At 50.4% G+C, this 13,890-nt stretch overlaps 5 protein-coding genes across 5 annotated transcripts; 3 read left to right on the plus strand and 2 right to left on the minus strand.

Annotated features, from left to right (window-relative positions):
- Nucleotides 1–1,197: 1,197 nt before the first annotated feature.
- A1O9_01108 (uncharacterized protein) lies at nt 1,198–1,815 on the minus strand (the record flags this gene model as incomplete). The annotated part of the gene is made up of 1 exon (XM_013410268.1): nt 1,198–1,815. One exon carries the CDS (start codon nt 1,813–1,815, stop codon nt 1,198–1,200), a length of 618 nt encoding a protein of 205 aa, XP_013265722.1.
- A 1,683-nt stretch (nt 1,816–3,498) lies between these two features.
- On the plus strand, nt 3,499–4,656 carry A1O9_01109 (uncharacterized protein; the record flags this gene model as incomplete). Its single annotated transcript, XM_013410269.1, has 4 exons — nt 3,499–3,667; nt 3,725–3,887; nt 3,938–4,505; nt 4,594–4,656. 4 exons carry the CDS (start codon nt 3,499–3,501, stop codon nt 4,654–4,656), a joined length of 963 nt encoding a protein of 320 aa, XP_013265723.1.
- A 2,052-nt stretch (nt 4,657–6,708) lies between these two features.
- On the plus strand, nt 6,709–8,397 carry A1O9_01110 (uncharacterized protein; the record flags this gene model as incomplete). The annotated part of the gene is made up of 1 exon (XM_013410270.1): nt 6,709–8,397. One exon carries the CDS (start codon nt 6,709–6,711, stop codon nt 8,395–8,397), a length of 1,689 nt encoding a protein of 562 aa, XP_013265724.1.
- Nucleotides 8,398–9,341: 944 nt separating this feature from the next.
- A1O9_01111 (uncharacterized protein) lies at nt 9,342–9,807 on the plus strand (the record flags this gene model as incomplete). The annotated part of the gene is made up of 2 exons (XM_013410271.1): nt 9,342–9,495; nt 9,533–9,807. The coding sequence occupies 2 exons, from the start codon at nt 9,342–9,344 to the stop codon at nt 9,805–9,807; spliced, it is 429 nt and encodes a 142-aa protein (XP_013265725.1).
- Nucleotides 9,808–10,948: 1,141 nt separating this feature from the next.
- Nucleotides 10,949–13,485, minus strand: A1O9_01112 (uncharacterized protein; the record flags this gene model as incomplete). Its single annotated transcript, XM_013410272.1, has 2 exons — nt 10,949–12,470; nt 12,527–13,485. Coding segments are annotated over 2 exons (2,481 nt in total), but the record flags the coding sequence as incomplete, so codon positions are not given.
- Nucleotides 13,486–13,890: the final 405 nt, after the last annotated feature.

Genomic DNA, 13,890 nt, shown 5'->3' on the forward strand with positions numbered 1-13,890 from the left:
TTGCGACTTATCGAGCATAAACTTATCAATTGACAGCCACAGTTCATGCGGGCTCGATTGCGTTTTGTGGTCGTTAGAATACTTTGCTTGCTCTTAAGAGGACACTGGGAGGGGGAAGACCGCTTGATGGAAAAAGAAGTTTCATTTTTTGGGTAATATCCTCATCATTGAGTTGTGAGCCACTCTGATAACATCCCCAAAAATGGTGCCACGAAAGAACTTCATGAAGACCTTGTCATTACATAGGGAGGCATGAATCGGCCTCGTGGCCGGAATAACATGAACCGCAACTTCTCGGCTTTTGCTCCTCGTGCGGATAGGCGATTTTGACGTAGCCCCTGGCAGATGAGAGAACAGAGCGCTTGTATTTCGATCTCTTCTTTCCGGCCCCGAATTGATATGGAATATTCAATTAAAGGACGAAGCCAGCAATGAGGCCAAAAAGAGCAAGTGTCCATGATGCCTGAGAGACGAGGTTGGGTGACCCCGCAGTTGGTGATGCTGATGATGTCGCTGCTGAAGCCGCGCTCTGGCTTGTTTCTGTCGTTGCGGAGGGACTGCTGGTGGGAGTGGCTGTGGAAGCAGATGTTGTTGACGTTGGGCTGCTGTCTTTGTCAAGAGGAGACATGATCTGGAGAATGGTTAGCAGTTTCGTCGCATTCCAACTCGTGACTATCAAGCCAAAGGGTGTACCAAGTGAATTTACCTTGTCGATCACGTGCATCAAACCGTTGTTGGTCCTATTAAGATCAGCATCCTTCTGGCAGCGATCAGTATCGTTGTTGTGACTTACATGACATTGGTGTGGATGAGCTTTGCGTCGTTCACAAATATCTCTCCATCCCTGATGGTGACCCGGATCGTTTTATTGTTGACTGATGTGTACTCCTGTCCATCTTCCATGAAGTTGGTATAGAGCGGCTCATTGATAACGTGAAACTGGGTCAACTCTGTCAGATCGAATATACTGGCTGTGACATTGGGGCTGCCTGCTGCCTGGAATGCCTCATCGTTAGGGGTCAGACAGGTGACATTTGGAGTGACATCCAAGGGAGCACCGAGACCGGTACGATCCAGTGAGCCTCTGAAAGCAAACATTTTCCACCGGCGGATGGTGTCAGTGCAGTTCAGCGGAAGATCAAGGAAGCTATCGCCACGGGTAAGCTCAGTACAACATAAAGAACGAGGGTTGTGGTCTTACTTGTCTACAATCTGGAAAACCCCTCCGTCCCAGCGGCCATCAACAGCTGTCATGTTGATAATATGGCCAAGACCACCTTTAACCTCAACTTCGGGGCTTGGAAGTTGGCGCACAGTGAATCTTCGGGCATCAATCGGATCATCTTTGGCCTCAATGAACACGACTTGGCCATTATTCGGATCGCCCTCCGCTCCACTGGAGCCTAGTGCAGCTCCAGCAGATCGATTGTTGTACAATTCACCAGTCAAGAAAGTAGGTTGGGTGGTTCCATTTTCCACAGTGAAGTTGTCCGAGGTCAATTCGTTGACAAGGACATGATATGAGAGAATGGGCTCGAGTTGCGCGACGGACAGTGAGCCCACAGGAACCCCCAACAGAGTCTGTAACTTATCAAATGCGGAATTGTCCGGTACGAGCACGGTGGTCTGTGTTAAGGAACTGGCGTTGGATGTCAAAAGGGCTCCGGCTAGCCCAGGGTTATTGGTCATAAGAGTCGTGAAATTATCCAGTTGAGAGTATTGAGATATCGCCTCGAGAAATGTCTGTGCCGAGGCCACCGAGAGGTAAGAGAAGACAGCGACGGCATGGTGCCGGGCACGACGAGTGAGCTGCATCTTCGACTGGTACTATCCGTTGGGGCACTGTCAGTTGGAAATCGAGCGAGGCTGAGACAGGACGTGTACCTACTCGTAGGTCGGGGAATCGACAACCTTAAGAGGCTTTAATTAGCACAACACCACTGACCCGTTCATCGTAAGGGCCCCCACTCAGGTTCAACTTCCAAGAACAATCGGCCAAGACTAGGGAATACACACGGGAACAGCTCGAGCCAAGTGTGCTGTTCTGTAGGTGCTCGAATCCGACGGGAGGAGTGGCGCCACCGAGTATATATGCCAAGGTCGTTCGCGGGGCGCTCGACTCTCGGCAGCTGAAGATCTACGTCCCAGAATCAGGAATCCCCAGCCCTTCTTGTTCGTGTTCTGGGAAGGCTAAACGTGCCATCTCCACAATTGGCTGAACTGGAGCAGGAGACACAAGGTTTGAGTTTTCGTTCCGACTCGCTCGCTACTGTAGGTCGAGGCAGGGGACGGTGTGGCATCTATTCAGATCAGTGCGCAAGTTTTCTTGAGGGATTCTGCTTATTTGAAATATCAAGCATACGGCCTTCCCTACTATCCACAACGTTGAATTGAACTGCATCGCTTAGCCTCACTGCCTCGCGGAAAGGGGCCGGTGAGCCCATGTTCCATGAATGGCAAAGACAGCTTGCTTAGCGCAATCGACAAAGATGGCTTGGTTCTCTAAATATGCGGCTGCATCCAGCAGATCCGGTCAGCTAGTCCCCTGCATGTGGAGCGGGAACCCGAGTCAAAAAGTGACTATAATAACTCACTAGATGAACCCCACCATCGATTGAGCAACCGTCTTGGAATTAAGTGCCCGCGTCAGCAAAGATACGGGGTATTCTTGATTCTCAGTAAGTAGGCCAGCGAAATCATTTGTCCATGTCATCCGGTCCAAGGTGGCGGATACTTGGTACTTTATTCAGTCGCGTGGGGTTTTCAATAGAAATAGATCTCATCCTCCCGCAGGATTACACGTCTATGCACGTGAGCATCCATTCAAAATCCTTCCTCGACCGACAGTAGTAATGTGTCAAAACCAGCCGTCTCGACTCGCCTACAGAGCTCTGCTTCCAGTGGTCGAGAAAGCGTAACATCGTAACCGTCACGAGCATCACGTATTGTGGAAGTCAAAGCTGATACCACCGCCGTATGGGCATTCAAATGATACTCACCAAGAAGTCCAAACGTAGTGGACTGGGATGAATGCATCTCAGTTCGGTCATCTTGCAGGGGGCTAAGTTTCTAAATCGACGATTTTCTGCGCACGTACCGAAGTACGAGGCACGCCCGTCCTTGGGAGGGCGACGCCATCCCGCCCCAGAGGCCTGGGCCGATGTTCAGATACGAATACCAAGGCTGCCAAGGGGGCTGGTTTTACGATCTTGGCCAGTTACTTCAACCTTATAGACGTGGAATACGGAGTACAAGATGGCAATGGGTTGCCACCCCCTACCCCGCCTGTTGAGCTGAGCTGGATTCACCCAACACCCCTCGCTTTCGGTGCGTACCCGGAAAGCCTCAAAAGTACCGCTTGTTTCCATACAGACAACATCTATCACCCTTATTACACTATTTCTTGCATCAAGCCAAGTACCAAGTGCTTTTTGAAACGTCGCCGCCCATTCGTAGTTCCCCTGCGTTCTCAATCTTGGGCCGGTGGCTTGAAAAGCCATGATGATGGACCTCGGACCTTCTGCAACTGTATTTGCCCCGGTTAGAATAGGGCTTGAGGTTGTTTTGGCTCCAACCGCCACGCCAACATGCCAACCACGCAGCCGTGCCATTGACATCCGGCAAGCAGCATCGGTTGAAACCTGTGGCTTCATTGGCGGCGATCCTGGTATGTCTCTGTTATATCTATCCTGGAACGGAAGATGAGTGGCTAACTATGATCAAGATAACCCCGTCACCTGCGGCAGTTCTTTGTATTGCGCGACAACCAGCACGTATGTCGGCTGTTGCGAGTCTACAAACTGTGTGGGCCTTTTTACTACGTGCTACGATCTCCTCGGAAATTCCTGCGATGCCAGTTGTCAGAACAACCCAGAGAACTTGGTCTGGTGAGCTTCTCCCCAAAGCATAGCACTGAGCTCCTCTGACAGACTGCTAGTCCGACAGCGCTGCCGTACTGCGCCCTGTATAATTATGAAGGAGGCTCTGTCGGCTACGGTTGCGCCCAAGATCGTGGGTTCACCACAACTGTGTTGCTCACGACCAAACAAACCCTCGGTCAGATCACAACGTCGTCATCAACGCCGACAACGAGTCCAATATCAACGTCGACGCCAAGCCCGACCCCAGAACCGGCGTCGTCGGGCTCTTCTCTGGGAGGTGGAGCAATAGCTGGTATTGTTATTGGCGCTGTGGCTGTTCTTGCTTTTATCGTATTTGGCATATGGTTCATGCGCAGAAGAAAGTCAAAGAAAACGGCAGCGACGACTCCATCGTATACTCATGTTGCACGGGAAGAAACAAGCCCAGAAATGCAAGATCGTCATACCGTCGCTTCAACCGCTTTCTCCGATTCGACAACCGCCTACGCTTTACCGAGTCCAAGAACCGATGCATGGAAACAATCATGGCAGAGCCAGAGTGACCAAGATTCTTCTTACGCTGCAGCGAAAGGATATTCGACCCCAAGAATTCCTCCAGGTAGTCCTGGTTTTCCAGCTGAAATGGTAATAGTTCACCCCCTCCCCCCCCCCCCCCCCCCTTGGGGTCCCCCGGACAGGTTGCTGGGATTTTCACTGACAAGATGTGCCACAGCCCGCTCCAGAGTCACAGACGGCTCCCAGCGAATTAGACGGCTCAACACAGACCAAATACTAAGTAAACCATTTCGACTTTTCCTTGTTGATGAGGACTTCCACTCGAGACTTCAGAATCTACCTTTGTCATGACCATGTACTTTCTACTGAATGAGACGTGATGGTGCAAGTATCTTGTAACTTTGCTTGTATGCAAACATCTGTGATTTACGTCAATCAAATGAGCGTTGTCTTGACGGGATTTTCTCTGTCTCGAACTTCGAGCGAGATCTTGTCTTTGGTACGAGCACATGACGATTCTACTGGCTAGAAACTACCCTACCATCCGAACCTGGGCTTTTGCGAATACATAATGTGTTGGATATCTGTATTTGGCAAGTTAGGCGAGTCAATTGAAGATGATCGAGAGATATCTGTCTCTTTCCACTCTATTCTCTATTCTAATTTATATAGGCCTTTACTAGGCAATTAATCTCCAGGAGCCCCTTTCTCATTAAGTTCTTGGAGAGAAGAAGCGTTTCAAACTTTTCAGGGCGGTGTATGCGGTTCGGTTTTTCTTGAAGAAGAAGTAATAGCGCATACCGACCGAGCTACAGATCTTCGTAAAGAGGTCTTTGAGTGCCTGTTTCGTCCGCCAAAGTGCCTCTCCTCCTTGAGGAACCTTCGGTAGTCCCGATCGTAGCGCTTAAATGCGCCTTCACCCTCCTCTTCGTCAGGTATATCTGGTTCAAGAGGCCTCTTTAGACAGAGTTCCTCAGGGTCGTCTGAATTGGCATACTGCCACATCTCATCCTGCCGGGCTGCTAGTTGTACATAGAAGTACCACTTATGCCAGTTCTTTTGTCTTTTTAGGTGGACAGGGAGTGGCAGGAAAGAGCTCGTGGTTAGCCAACATCTTCAATGCCACTTGACCTTATTTCGATATTTGAATGCTAAATGCTTCCAGGGTGACGGGGTCGTTTCCACCAATCACAGGCCAGAATTTACGGCGTTCGGTACGGAATGAATTTGTTCCGGGAATTCCGGGCTCATAACTGTTTGATGTCTGTATTTTGCAACTTACATAGGCGAGGTAATTAAGGATGATCTCGACCTCTGTGCCTTTCTACTCTACGGTCTCTGTTCTAGTTTTTATAAACAGGTACTAGGCTATCGATCTCCAGGAGCCCCTTTTCCATAGCTTCAAAGCATTTCAAATGCTGATATAGTTGCGTTTTCATCGACCATTCAAGGAGGCATTCTAGCCAGCGCTACAGAGTTCAGTACCCATAGTCTTGATTAGCGCGTTAGGTATTTGTAGAGTTAGCAAGCGCTAATCAAGTATTGACATGAACAGAATGGAAATAAGGAGTACGGATATCTCTCATTCTCGTTCTCGTGCGCACTGCCATAAGCTCGTACTCTTTGGCAAGAGCCTCAGTAAAAAAGGCGTGGGGCACACGGTCGGCATGCTTAGGCGGGAGAGAGGAGGAGTATCTAGTAGTGCCAGCTTCAAAAAGGCCCTTTCCCACCTGGAGTTACTTGTAGCTGTCGCTCTGAGGCACACCCCTACCTGGTCGACTGTAGGCGACACCGGCGGGGCTTCTAACCAGCTAATTGGTCGATAATCGATTCGAACTCAGAGCGCAATTAACCTCGAGGCTAAGCACTCTCCCGATGCCCCTAAACCTGGACTGGTGACACCTGCCAAAAATATATATGTTGGAGAAAAAGAAAAATAGGGGCTCCCCCGCGGCTTCATTTTTGCTCCTCAAAATCCCATCCCCGAAGGTAGGTTTCCGCACACGCAAACCCCCGTAGAACACACAGCATTGTCACTGGATGATTCCGAAAGAAATCTTGCAAACTGGTTCACCAAAGAGCTGAGAGCCCTAGTCGACCTTCGATCGGCTTGACTCCGAAGCCGAGGTCCTGAGGATAAGGCGATAAGGCGAGATATCTTGTCTTTCGCTCGGAGGGAACCCTTCCTCTGCTGACTTTATCCTTCCCATCCACCTTACCCCTGATCTCCTTTCAGACCCGACATTCCACTTTTCACACTCGTATTATGACAGCACCCTAGCGCAACTTCTCTCTTTGCTTGGACGACTGCATCCGTGGCAGCCATGACGCCATGGACGTAGTCGAGAAGGGAATTACTCGTGTGCTAACGGCAGCTATGCGACCGCTACAGACTTACTCCGTCTTCTACCGTAGAATATCCTTGAGACACCGGCGTAGCATAAGGACTTTGATATTGGCTGGCGTCTTTCTGGCCGGCTTCCGAGCACTGATCCTAGTCCTGCTCCAGGTGCGTCATACGTCCAACCAACCTGAACTGCCACTGACATCTTCACAGGGACGTCATCCTGACAAACAGCCACCCTATGCGCAGTATGATCTTACACAATTCGAGCCTCTGAACATTACCGGATTCATGAATGATGGGCATTCAGGAAAGCGCCCCTGCGACGACCTCAGACGAGAGAGCGGCTTGAAAGTTCAAAAAAGTTGGTTCCTACAAGATGACATGGTACACATTGCTCGACTGCTGAACGACCATCCCATGGTCGATTACTCTCGACAGGATGGAACCCTGACATTTGAAGAGGTGGTTTCTCAGACGTGGACAAGGTTTTGTGGATCAAGCGTCTGGCTACAGAAACATCAAGTTTTCCTGACTGTCACACGAGTCATCTTCTACACCGAAGATAGAAAGCAATGGCCAATTGTTAGTTTCCTTCGAGGTCAAGTCTACGACAGGAACTGGAATGAGTTGAGAGATCATACCTTGCGTTGGCAGGGTCGGAATATCGTTTTTCCTATCCTGTTCCCCATTTCATTCCCATATCTGGAGGGCCACCGTTTCTTTGGTCCCGAAGACCCAAGGGTACTCATCGACGAAGGAATTGAAGATCCTGAACCTCTAATTGTTTTCAACATGATCTACAAAACAGATCCATGGACAAGGGGCATGCATGTTTTTAGACCTTTCACAAATATCTCTACTGTTTTGACCATTAATGGGGACGCAGAAAGGGCCGAGGCGGAGAAGAATTGGGCTCCGTTCTTCTTGGATGAAGCGAAAGATCCTGTGAAAGGGGGCAAGGGGCAGCCAAACGAGTATCTGCATTTCATTTACAGATTCAATCCCTTGACCGTACTCAAGTGCAAGATAGCCAACGGACTTTGCGATCTCGTTTATGAGCAGGAAATTGCTACATACTTACCTGGAAGCCACGACGATGATCATGGGCGGATGACTGGCGGCACAAATTTAGTGCCTTTGCCGATCAAGTCAAAACTTGGAGCGAGCTTATATCTTGGGTTTCCTAGATCTCATGTGGATGTAGGATGCAATGGGGAAAGCCTCTACAGACCCGCCCTCATGATTCTAAGTGAGTATAAAGGGCATTTTCATGTTGAATACATGTCAGATTCGATTGATTTTGGATCGGCAGCGTTTTCGGAAGAAGCTTTCCTCGACCCTTGCGGAGAAGGCCGGATTTTGATCGCTAACAGCATTGCGAAATGGGATCGCTCGCATGGGCAGGATACACTCACACTATCGCTTTCCGTCGCGGACGCAACTGTCCAGGTGCTACAGCTCCAAGGTCTATTTGGTGTTATTGAGCGGCTGTATGCCGAAGATGACTCGCCCATCGATATGGCTCACCGGTTGCAGCTCAGTGTGCTCGGCAGATGGTCTGATGCAGCGAACCATGTGCTCGGGTGCTCAATAGAGGCCGCTACGAACTATTCAACAGCGTTCTACGTATCTGGCTTCTACAAACTGCAAGAAGCCATCGCGAATGGGTACTGATATGTACGAAAGGCGTCCACTGACGCATCACTGGGTACTATTGGTCAAAAAGATTGTCCAATCTCCGTCACGCAGGTTCTACGGTATAGAATTGGATTCTCAACAGATATTGCAGTCCAGTCCAGTGTCCCCGAGTCGAGATCATAACCATGCGGCGACGACGTGTTGTCTCCGCCAACACACGCTGCAGCTGCAGAATAGTCCGCTATGACCAAATCGTAAGATCGATCTTGTTTTGCTCCTCTCAAGAAATCCTCCTCAGAAATGACCCTGGCGCTCGTATAAGCAGCCAGATCGGTACCAGAAGTCCCTCCAGGGGCAGTGTCCACGATGAATGACTGGCATAGCGTGTTACGATCCATCTGCTTCGACTTGAGATCGAATTGACAGAGGCTCGGCTGTTTAACTGTGCAATTATGATTGCCAACCACCCTTGCATTGAAACAACGCTGCATCCTCCCAGCAGCGGATCACTGAGGTGCACTTCCTTACGAGGCCGGGTTGGTGATCTTGGACCAAAACTAGCCGTAGATTGACACTCGCGAAGGAGTGTTGTGCAAGTAAACTTGGACAGCCGTTGAGATAGGTGGTCACTACGGTGCTACTCTCCCTCTAATGGCGACTTGAACGCCTTAGCTTTTGGTTGTCACTGTAGAAGTCAAGGAGACGTCTCTTGCGGTTGTTCTCTTCCTTGACCTAAATAGGCAGGCAGAATGCAGAGTCTCTATGTAAGATTTCTCTAGTGAGCAGGCCAGGGAAGTGAGCCTCGGGTAGTTAGTCCGCTTAGCCTCAGTTTGCTTCGGCCATACCTGACCCGGGCCTATCTAGTACATCTTCACCAAGAAACATTCTCTTTGCGACTTCGCCCAACAACGAATATAGCTTAGCGAAGGAACGCACATTCTGGGAGTACGCCAAGTACCAGTGGAGGTCGATTTCTAAACATGTCTCCTCCCACCACCACCGGCAAACCTGTAGCTCAGCGTTTCCAGCAAATCGTCAAGCTCAGGCCGGAACACTACGAAGCGTACAAGGCCTGTCACGCAAAAGTCTGGCCAGAGGTCTTGGAGCAGATTCGACACTGCCATATTGAAGATTGTGGGTGTTGCCACTTCCAAAAAGAAAACTATCACAGCGGGTTCACCTACTGATGTCGAACTCACTCCAGACTCCATCTCGTACGACGAGATAAGCCACATATTGTTTGCCAGCTTCAAGTGGACGGGGCATGACTTCGAGGCGGACATGAAAGCGATGAGGGAGAATGAGAAGGTCAGACAGTGGTGGAGGATGACGGATGGCTATCAACAGAGCGTGGCTGAGGGCGCCGTCAGCTCAGAGAAGGGCGGAGTGGATGGCGTCCCAGGCTGGTGGAAGCCGTTGGAGGAGGTGTTCTACTTCGCTGGTTGAGGAGTCCGGGATGTGGCGGGGAATTGGTTTCCTTCATTTCTGGGTGACTTGCCTCAGGCTCTGGGAGGAGAGTCTTGGAATGCATAGGTTGTGGTTGCGAAAGGGCAAGAGCTTCTTTTGGGGGGGGGGAAGAGATCCCTGGTTTAAGGTCTGAAGTCGACTGAAGCATGCTTGGACGGTTGAACACCAATATTTCTAGGCCTGAGAGGGCGTCTTTGTATATTCAGGTCAGATAAAAGAATTGAAAGTCCTGGAATCTATGTACCTATCAATTACAGTTCCATCAGCCCAGCACAAATACGTCCTTGAGAAGAAAGTTCATGAATGGTTTTAAGTTACTCGTGGAAGAATTCCATCACAACAAAGAGAAAGGGTTCAACCGAACTTATCAACCAACTATACTATTCCATACTCCGGAATGCAAGACAGTCCTCTGCCTTCATGCCACTGAGCATTAGACCCCCGATCAAGGTTTCGATCGCGCTTAGAACGGCAAACTTGGCGCAATCATACCGCCGTATCCGCGACGCTTGAGAATGCCATTGGCGGCACATGAAGGATCGCTGAGGGTCAAGAATTGACCACTGGGTTGGCAATTCTGTACTCCACCAATTGCGGCTTGAATCTGGGCGACGGTCTGCGTGCCGACCAAGCCGGTGGCACCTAGGACGTTGAGACCTGTGCCGATACGTCCGGCCGAAGCGCAGCCACCGGGAAGTGCAACGCAAGCATTTGTAACATCCGTGGCAAGTTGTACCAGTGTGCACAAGAGTGGAATTCCGAGAGAGCACGTAACCTGGGTAAGGCCGAGACTCTGGAGCGTCTGGCCTGCACAGAGTTGGACAACAACGCCACACTGTGGAGTTCCACCGCCTCCAGCCGCTGTGGTTGTGGCTGCTGGGGCAGCACTGGTGGTTGTGGTCGTAACAGCGGCGGTGGTCGTAACAGCAGATGTAGTAGTGATAACTGAAGCAGAAGAGGTCGAAGTTGCTGCGATAGATGAACTAGTGGTTGATGGGTTGGCAGGACAAGTCGGATCAGACACCACAATGTTTATCTGCTGGACGAGAGTACATGTTGATGTCAGTGTGCCGGCCAGCGCCAGGGCTTGGACTTGCTGTGGACTAATATTCAAGCCCAAGATTTGATTGTCTCCGATCGCAACTGACAGCACATTCGGGTTGCTCTGGAGAAGTTGAGGCACAAGGCTGAGGAGCTGGTTAAGTGTGCAGAGCAAGCCGCCAAGGAGTGGGCATTGGACAGTTGTGATAGTGACGCCAGCAAGAGCTGCGGAATTGGGGCAAACTGATATTGCCAAGTTACAGAGTGGTGCAGTTGCTGCTGTTGTAGTGGTGGCTAACGCCGAGCTAGTGCTTGATGTTGTAAATGTAGCTGACGATGTAGTTGTGACAGGATTAATCGGGCACGTAGGGTCGTTGATCACGACGCTTGTGGTTCCAAGAACGTTGCAGACCGAGGTGAGACTGCCGTCGAGAATGCCAGCCTGCACCTGCTGCGGAGTGATGCTAAGACCCAGGACTTGGTTATTACCAATGATAACAGATAGAACGTTGGGATTGCCGGTCAAAAGAGTCGGAACCAAGTTGAGCAGTTGATTCAACGTGCAAAGCAGTCCAATGCCTAGAGGGCAGCCTTGAGTGACAATTGTGTTCGCAGTGATCAATTGGGCGTTCAAGCAAATGTTCGCATTCAACTGGCAGATTGGACCGGCTGAGGTAGTGGTAGTAGCTGGCGCGGAAGTTGTGCTTGACACTGTTGTTGTCACGAAAGAAGTGGTTGAAATAGACGACGACGATGTTGAACCCTGGTTAGGGTCCACAGAAATGCTGGATGTAGACGACGTCGTTGTCGAGCTGTCAGAGGTCGAAGATGTAGAGCTAGAGGACGAGGTTGAGCCCTGGGTAGCACCGACGCTAACACTGGATGAAGCCGAAGATGAGGTTGTCGAGCTGTCAGAGGTCGAAGATGTAGAGCTGGACGATGCTGTTGATCCCTGGGTTGGACCGACGCTAACACTGGATGAAGCCGATGTTGACGAGCTTGATGACGTGCTCAGAGTAGAAGTGCTAGATGTTGAGGCCATGATCGGGCTATCAATGGCGCTGGACGAGGTGGCTGTGGTCAACACCGAGGATGTGGATGTGGATGTGCTTTGGTTAATTGGACCAAGGGACACTGACGAACTGGCCGAAGATGTTGAAGTGCTCAAACTGGACGAGCTGGAGCTGCTTGTGCTTTGGCCGATTGGTCCTTGAGAGAGTGAGAAGCTTGAGGTTGAAGTGCTCATGCTAGACGTCGAGCTGCTAGTGCTTTGACCGATTGGTCCTTGTGACAGCGAGAAGCTTGAAGTGGAAGACGTACTTGTGCTCACAGACGACGTTGTCCTAGTCGACGTCGACGAACCTGGATAGATTGGTCCGAGGGCCGAGCTGGAACTAGTTGTAGAGCTGGCCCCTGCATTTGATTTGGTGTAGGAATCTGTCTTGGTGACAGTGGCAGTCTTCGTAACTGGGTTCCAGTCTGCCCAGCCTTTACCACCTTCGCCACCAAAGCCTGAGTCACCACCATCATTGTTTGAGAATGGCCACCATCCATCTCCATGATTGCCTCTCGATCCGGTAGGGACAGGTACACGACGAGTGCTAGATATCTGATCAGTCGCAATTCAACAAGGGAATACATATAATGGTTGACTTACCTTCCTGCAGGTTGAGTGTGGTTCGGAATGTTGAAAATGATGACCTTGGTCACATGAACGTTGAAGTTGAATGTTGTCGGTCCAGAGAATGACTTGGTCACATAAGCGTTCCAGTTGCGACCAGGGATCGTGTAGACGAACTTGGGATCCACAGAGACTGTTGTGCGGCCGCCGACGGTAATGGTCACCGTTCTGGGAGGCGCGGTGATGGTCACTGGGGGTGCTGTCTGAGGGAAGGTCCAAGTATAGGTGCCGGCACTGTGAATTTTCCCTTGGCTGGAGCAACGAGCGCTGGCAGTGACCGTTGAAGTCGGAGCTGGACGTGAGATCCAAGTCTCGTACCACTCAGCGCAATTTTCGAAATTCTTTCCGGCGGCGTCAGAACCAAATCGACATTCGATAACATCCAAGAGCTGAGCACGACTACCGTCCTCAAGTTTATCACATTTGTCACAAAGTCCACTGCCCTCCCAGCCAGGAATAGCCAAAGATCCGCATTCGTTGAAAGGTGCTACTGCACGCCTTGTGACAGTCTCGTATAGAGTGATCGCTGATGTCGCAGGCTTTCCTCGCCCAAGCCAATCAACCCAGATTCTCGGCTTTGCAGTGGGGGCTGCTGTGATTGTTGTGAGGGTCTCAACATGCTCAGACACTCGGAATGGTTGGGTGACGTCCGTTACTGTCGACTTCTGAGTGGTTGTCCCATCCCATGCGCACGGGACAACGGTCGACACAAATGGGTAGGTCGTGAAAGGAAAGATGGTCGAGCACTTTCCCTTGATACACGCAGTAGTGGCGTGGCAGGTTGACACTGGCTGATATTGGGAGGTAACAGTGATTGGGGGAATCGCAACATTAGTAGACTCTTTGCATGGAGTGATTGTCGTCAGAGGTTCACCAAAGGCGGCATCGGCCAACAATAAGGTGAGAGCAGCCTTCTTGGCTGCGGAGCCCTGTAACTGCATAATAAGGGAAGGAGTGACTTCGGGTCAGAAACAGATAAAACAAAACAAAAGCAATCTCAAAAGAATGACTGTGGTGAGCGATTAATGCTTATGCTGAGAGTAAGAGAAGGACTTACCCCGACAATAGGTCTCTTCCATTACTTTATACATTACACAGGCCCCTTTGCAGCAACAGAGATCTTGCAAAACAATCACAAATGATGTTTGGCAGATATGAGCGCCGGGAGATGAACAGCGAGCATCCGCGTCCATGGTTGGTTGTTCTGACAAGTCGATCATGCTCGAGCTTTGATTGTAGATTGTCCAAGATACCGAGATCCATCTCGGACAGTGATTCAGCTGACGAGTGTGCATTGAACAAACCCATCGTCAGGGGCCGGGCGTTTAGAGAGATAGATC

Source organism: Exophiala aquamarina (genome assembly GCF_000709125.1).
Source record: "Exophiala aquamarina CBS 119918 chromosome Unknown aczIA-supercont1.1, whole genome shotgun sequence".
Lineage (NCBI taxonomy): Eukaryota > Fungi > Ascomycota > Eurotiomycetes > Chaetothyriales > Herpotrichiellaceae > Exophiala > Exophiala aquamarina.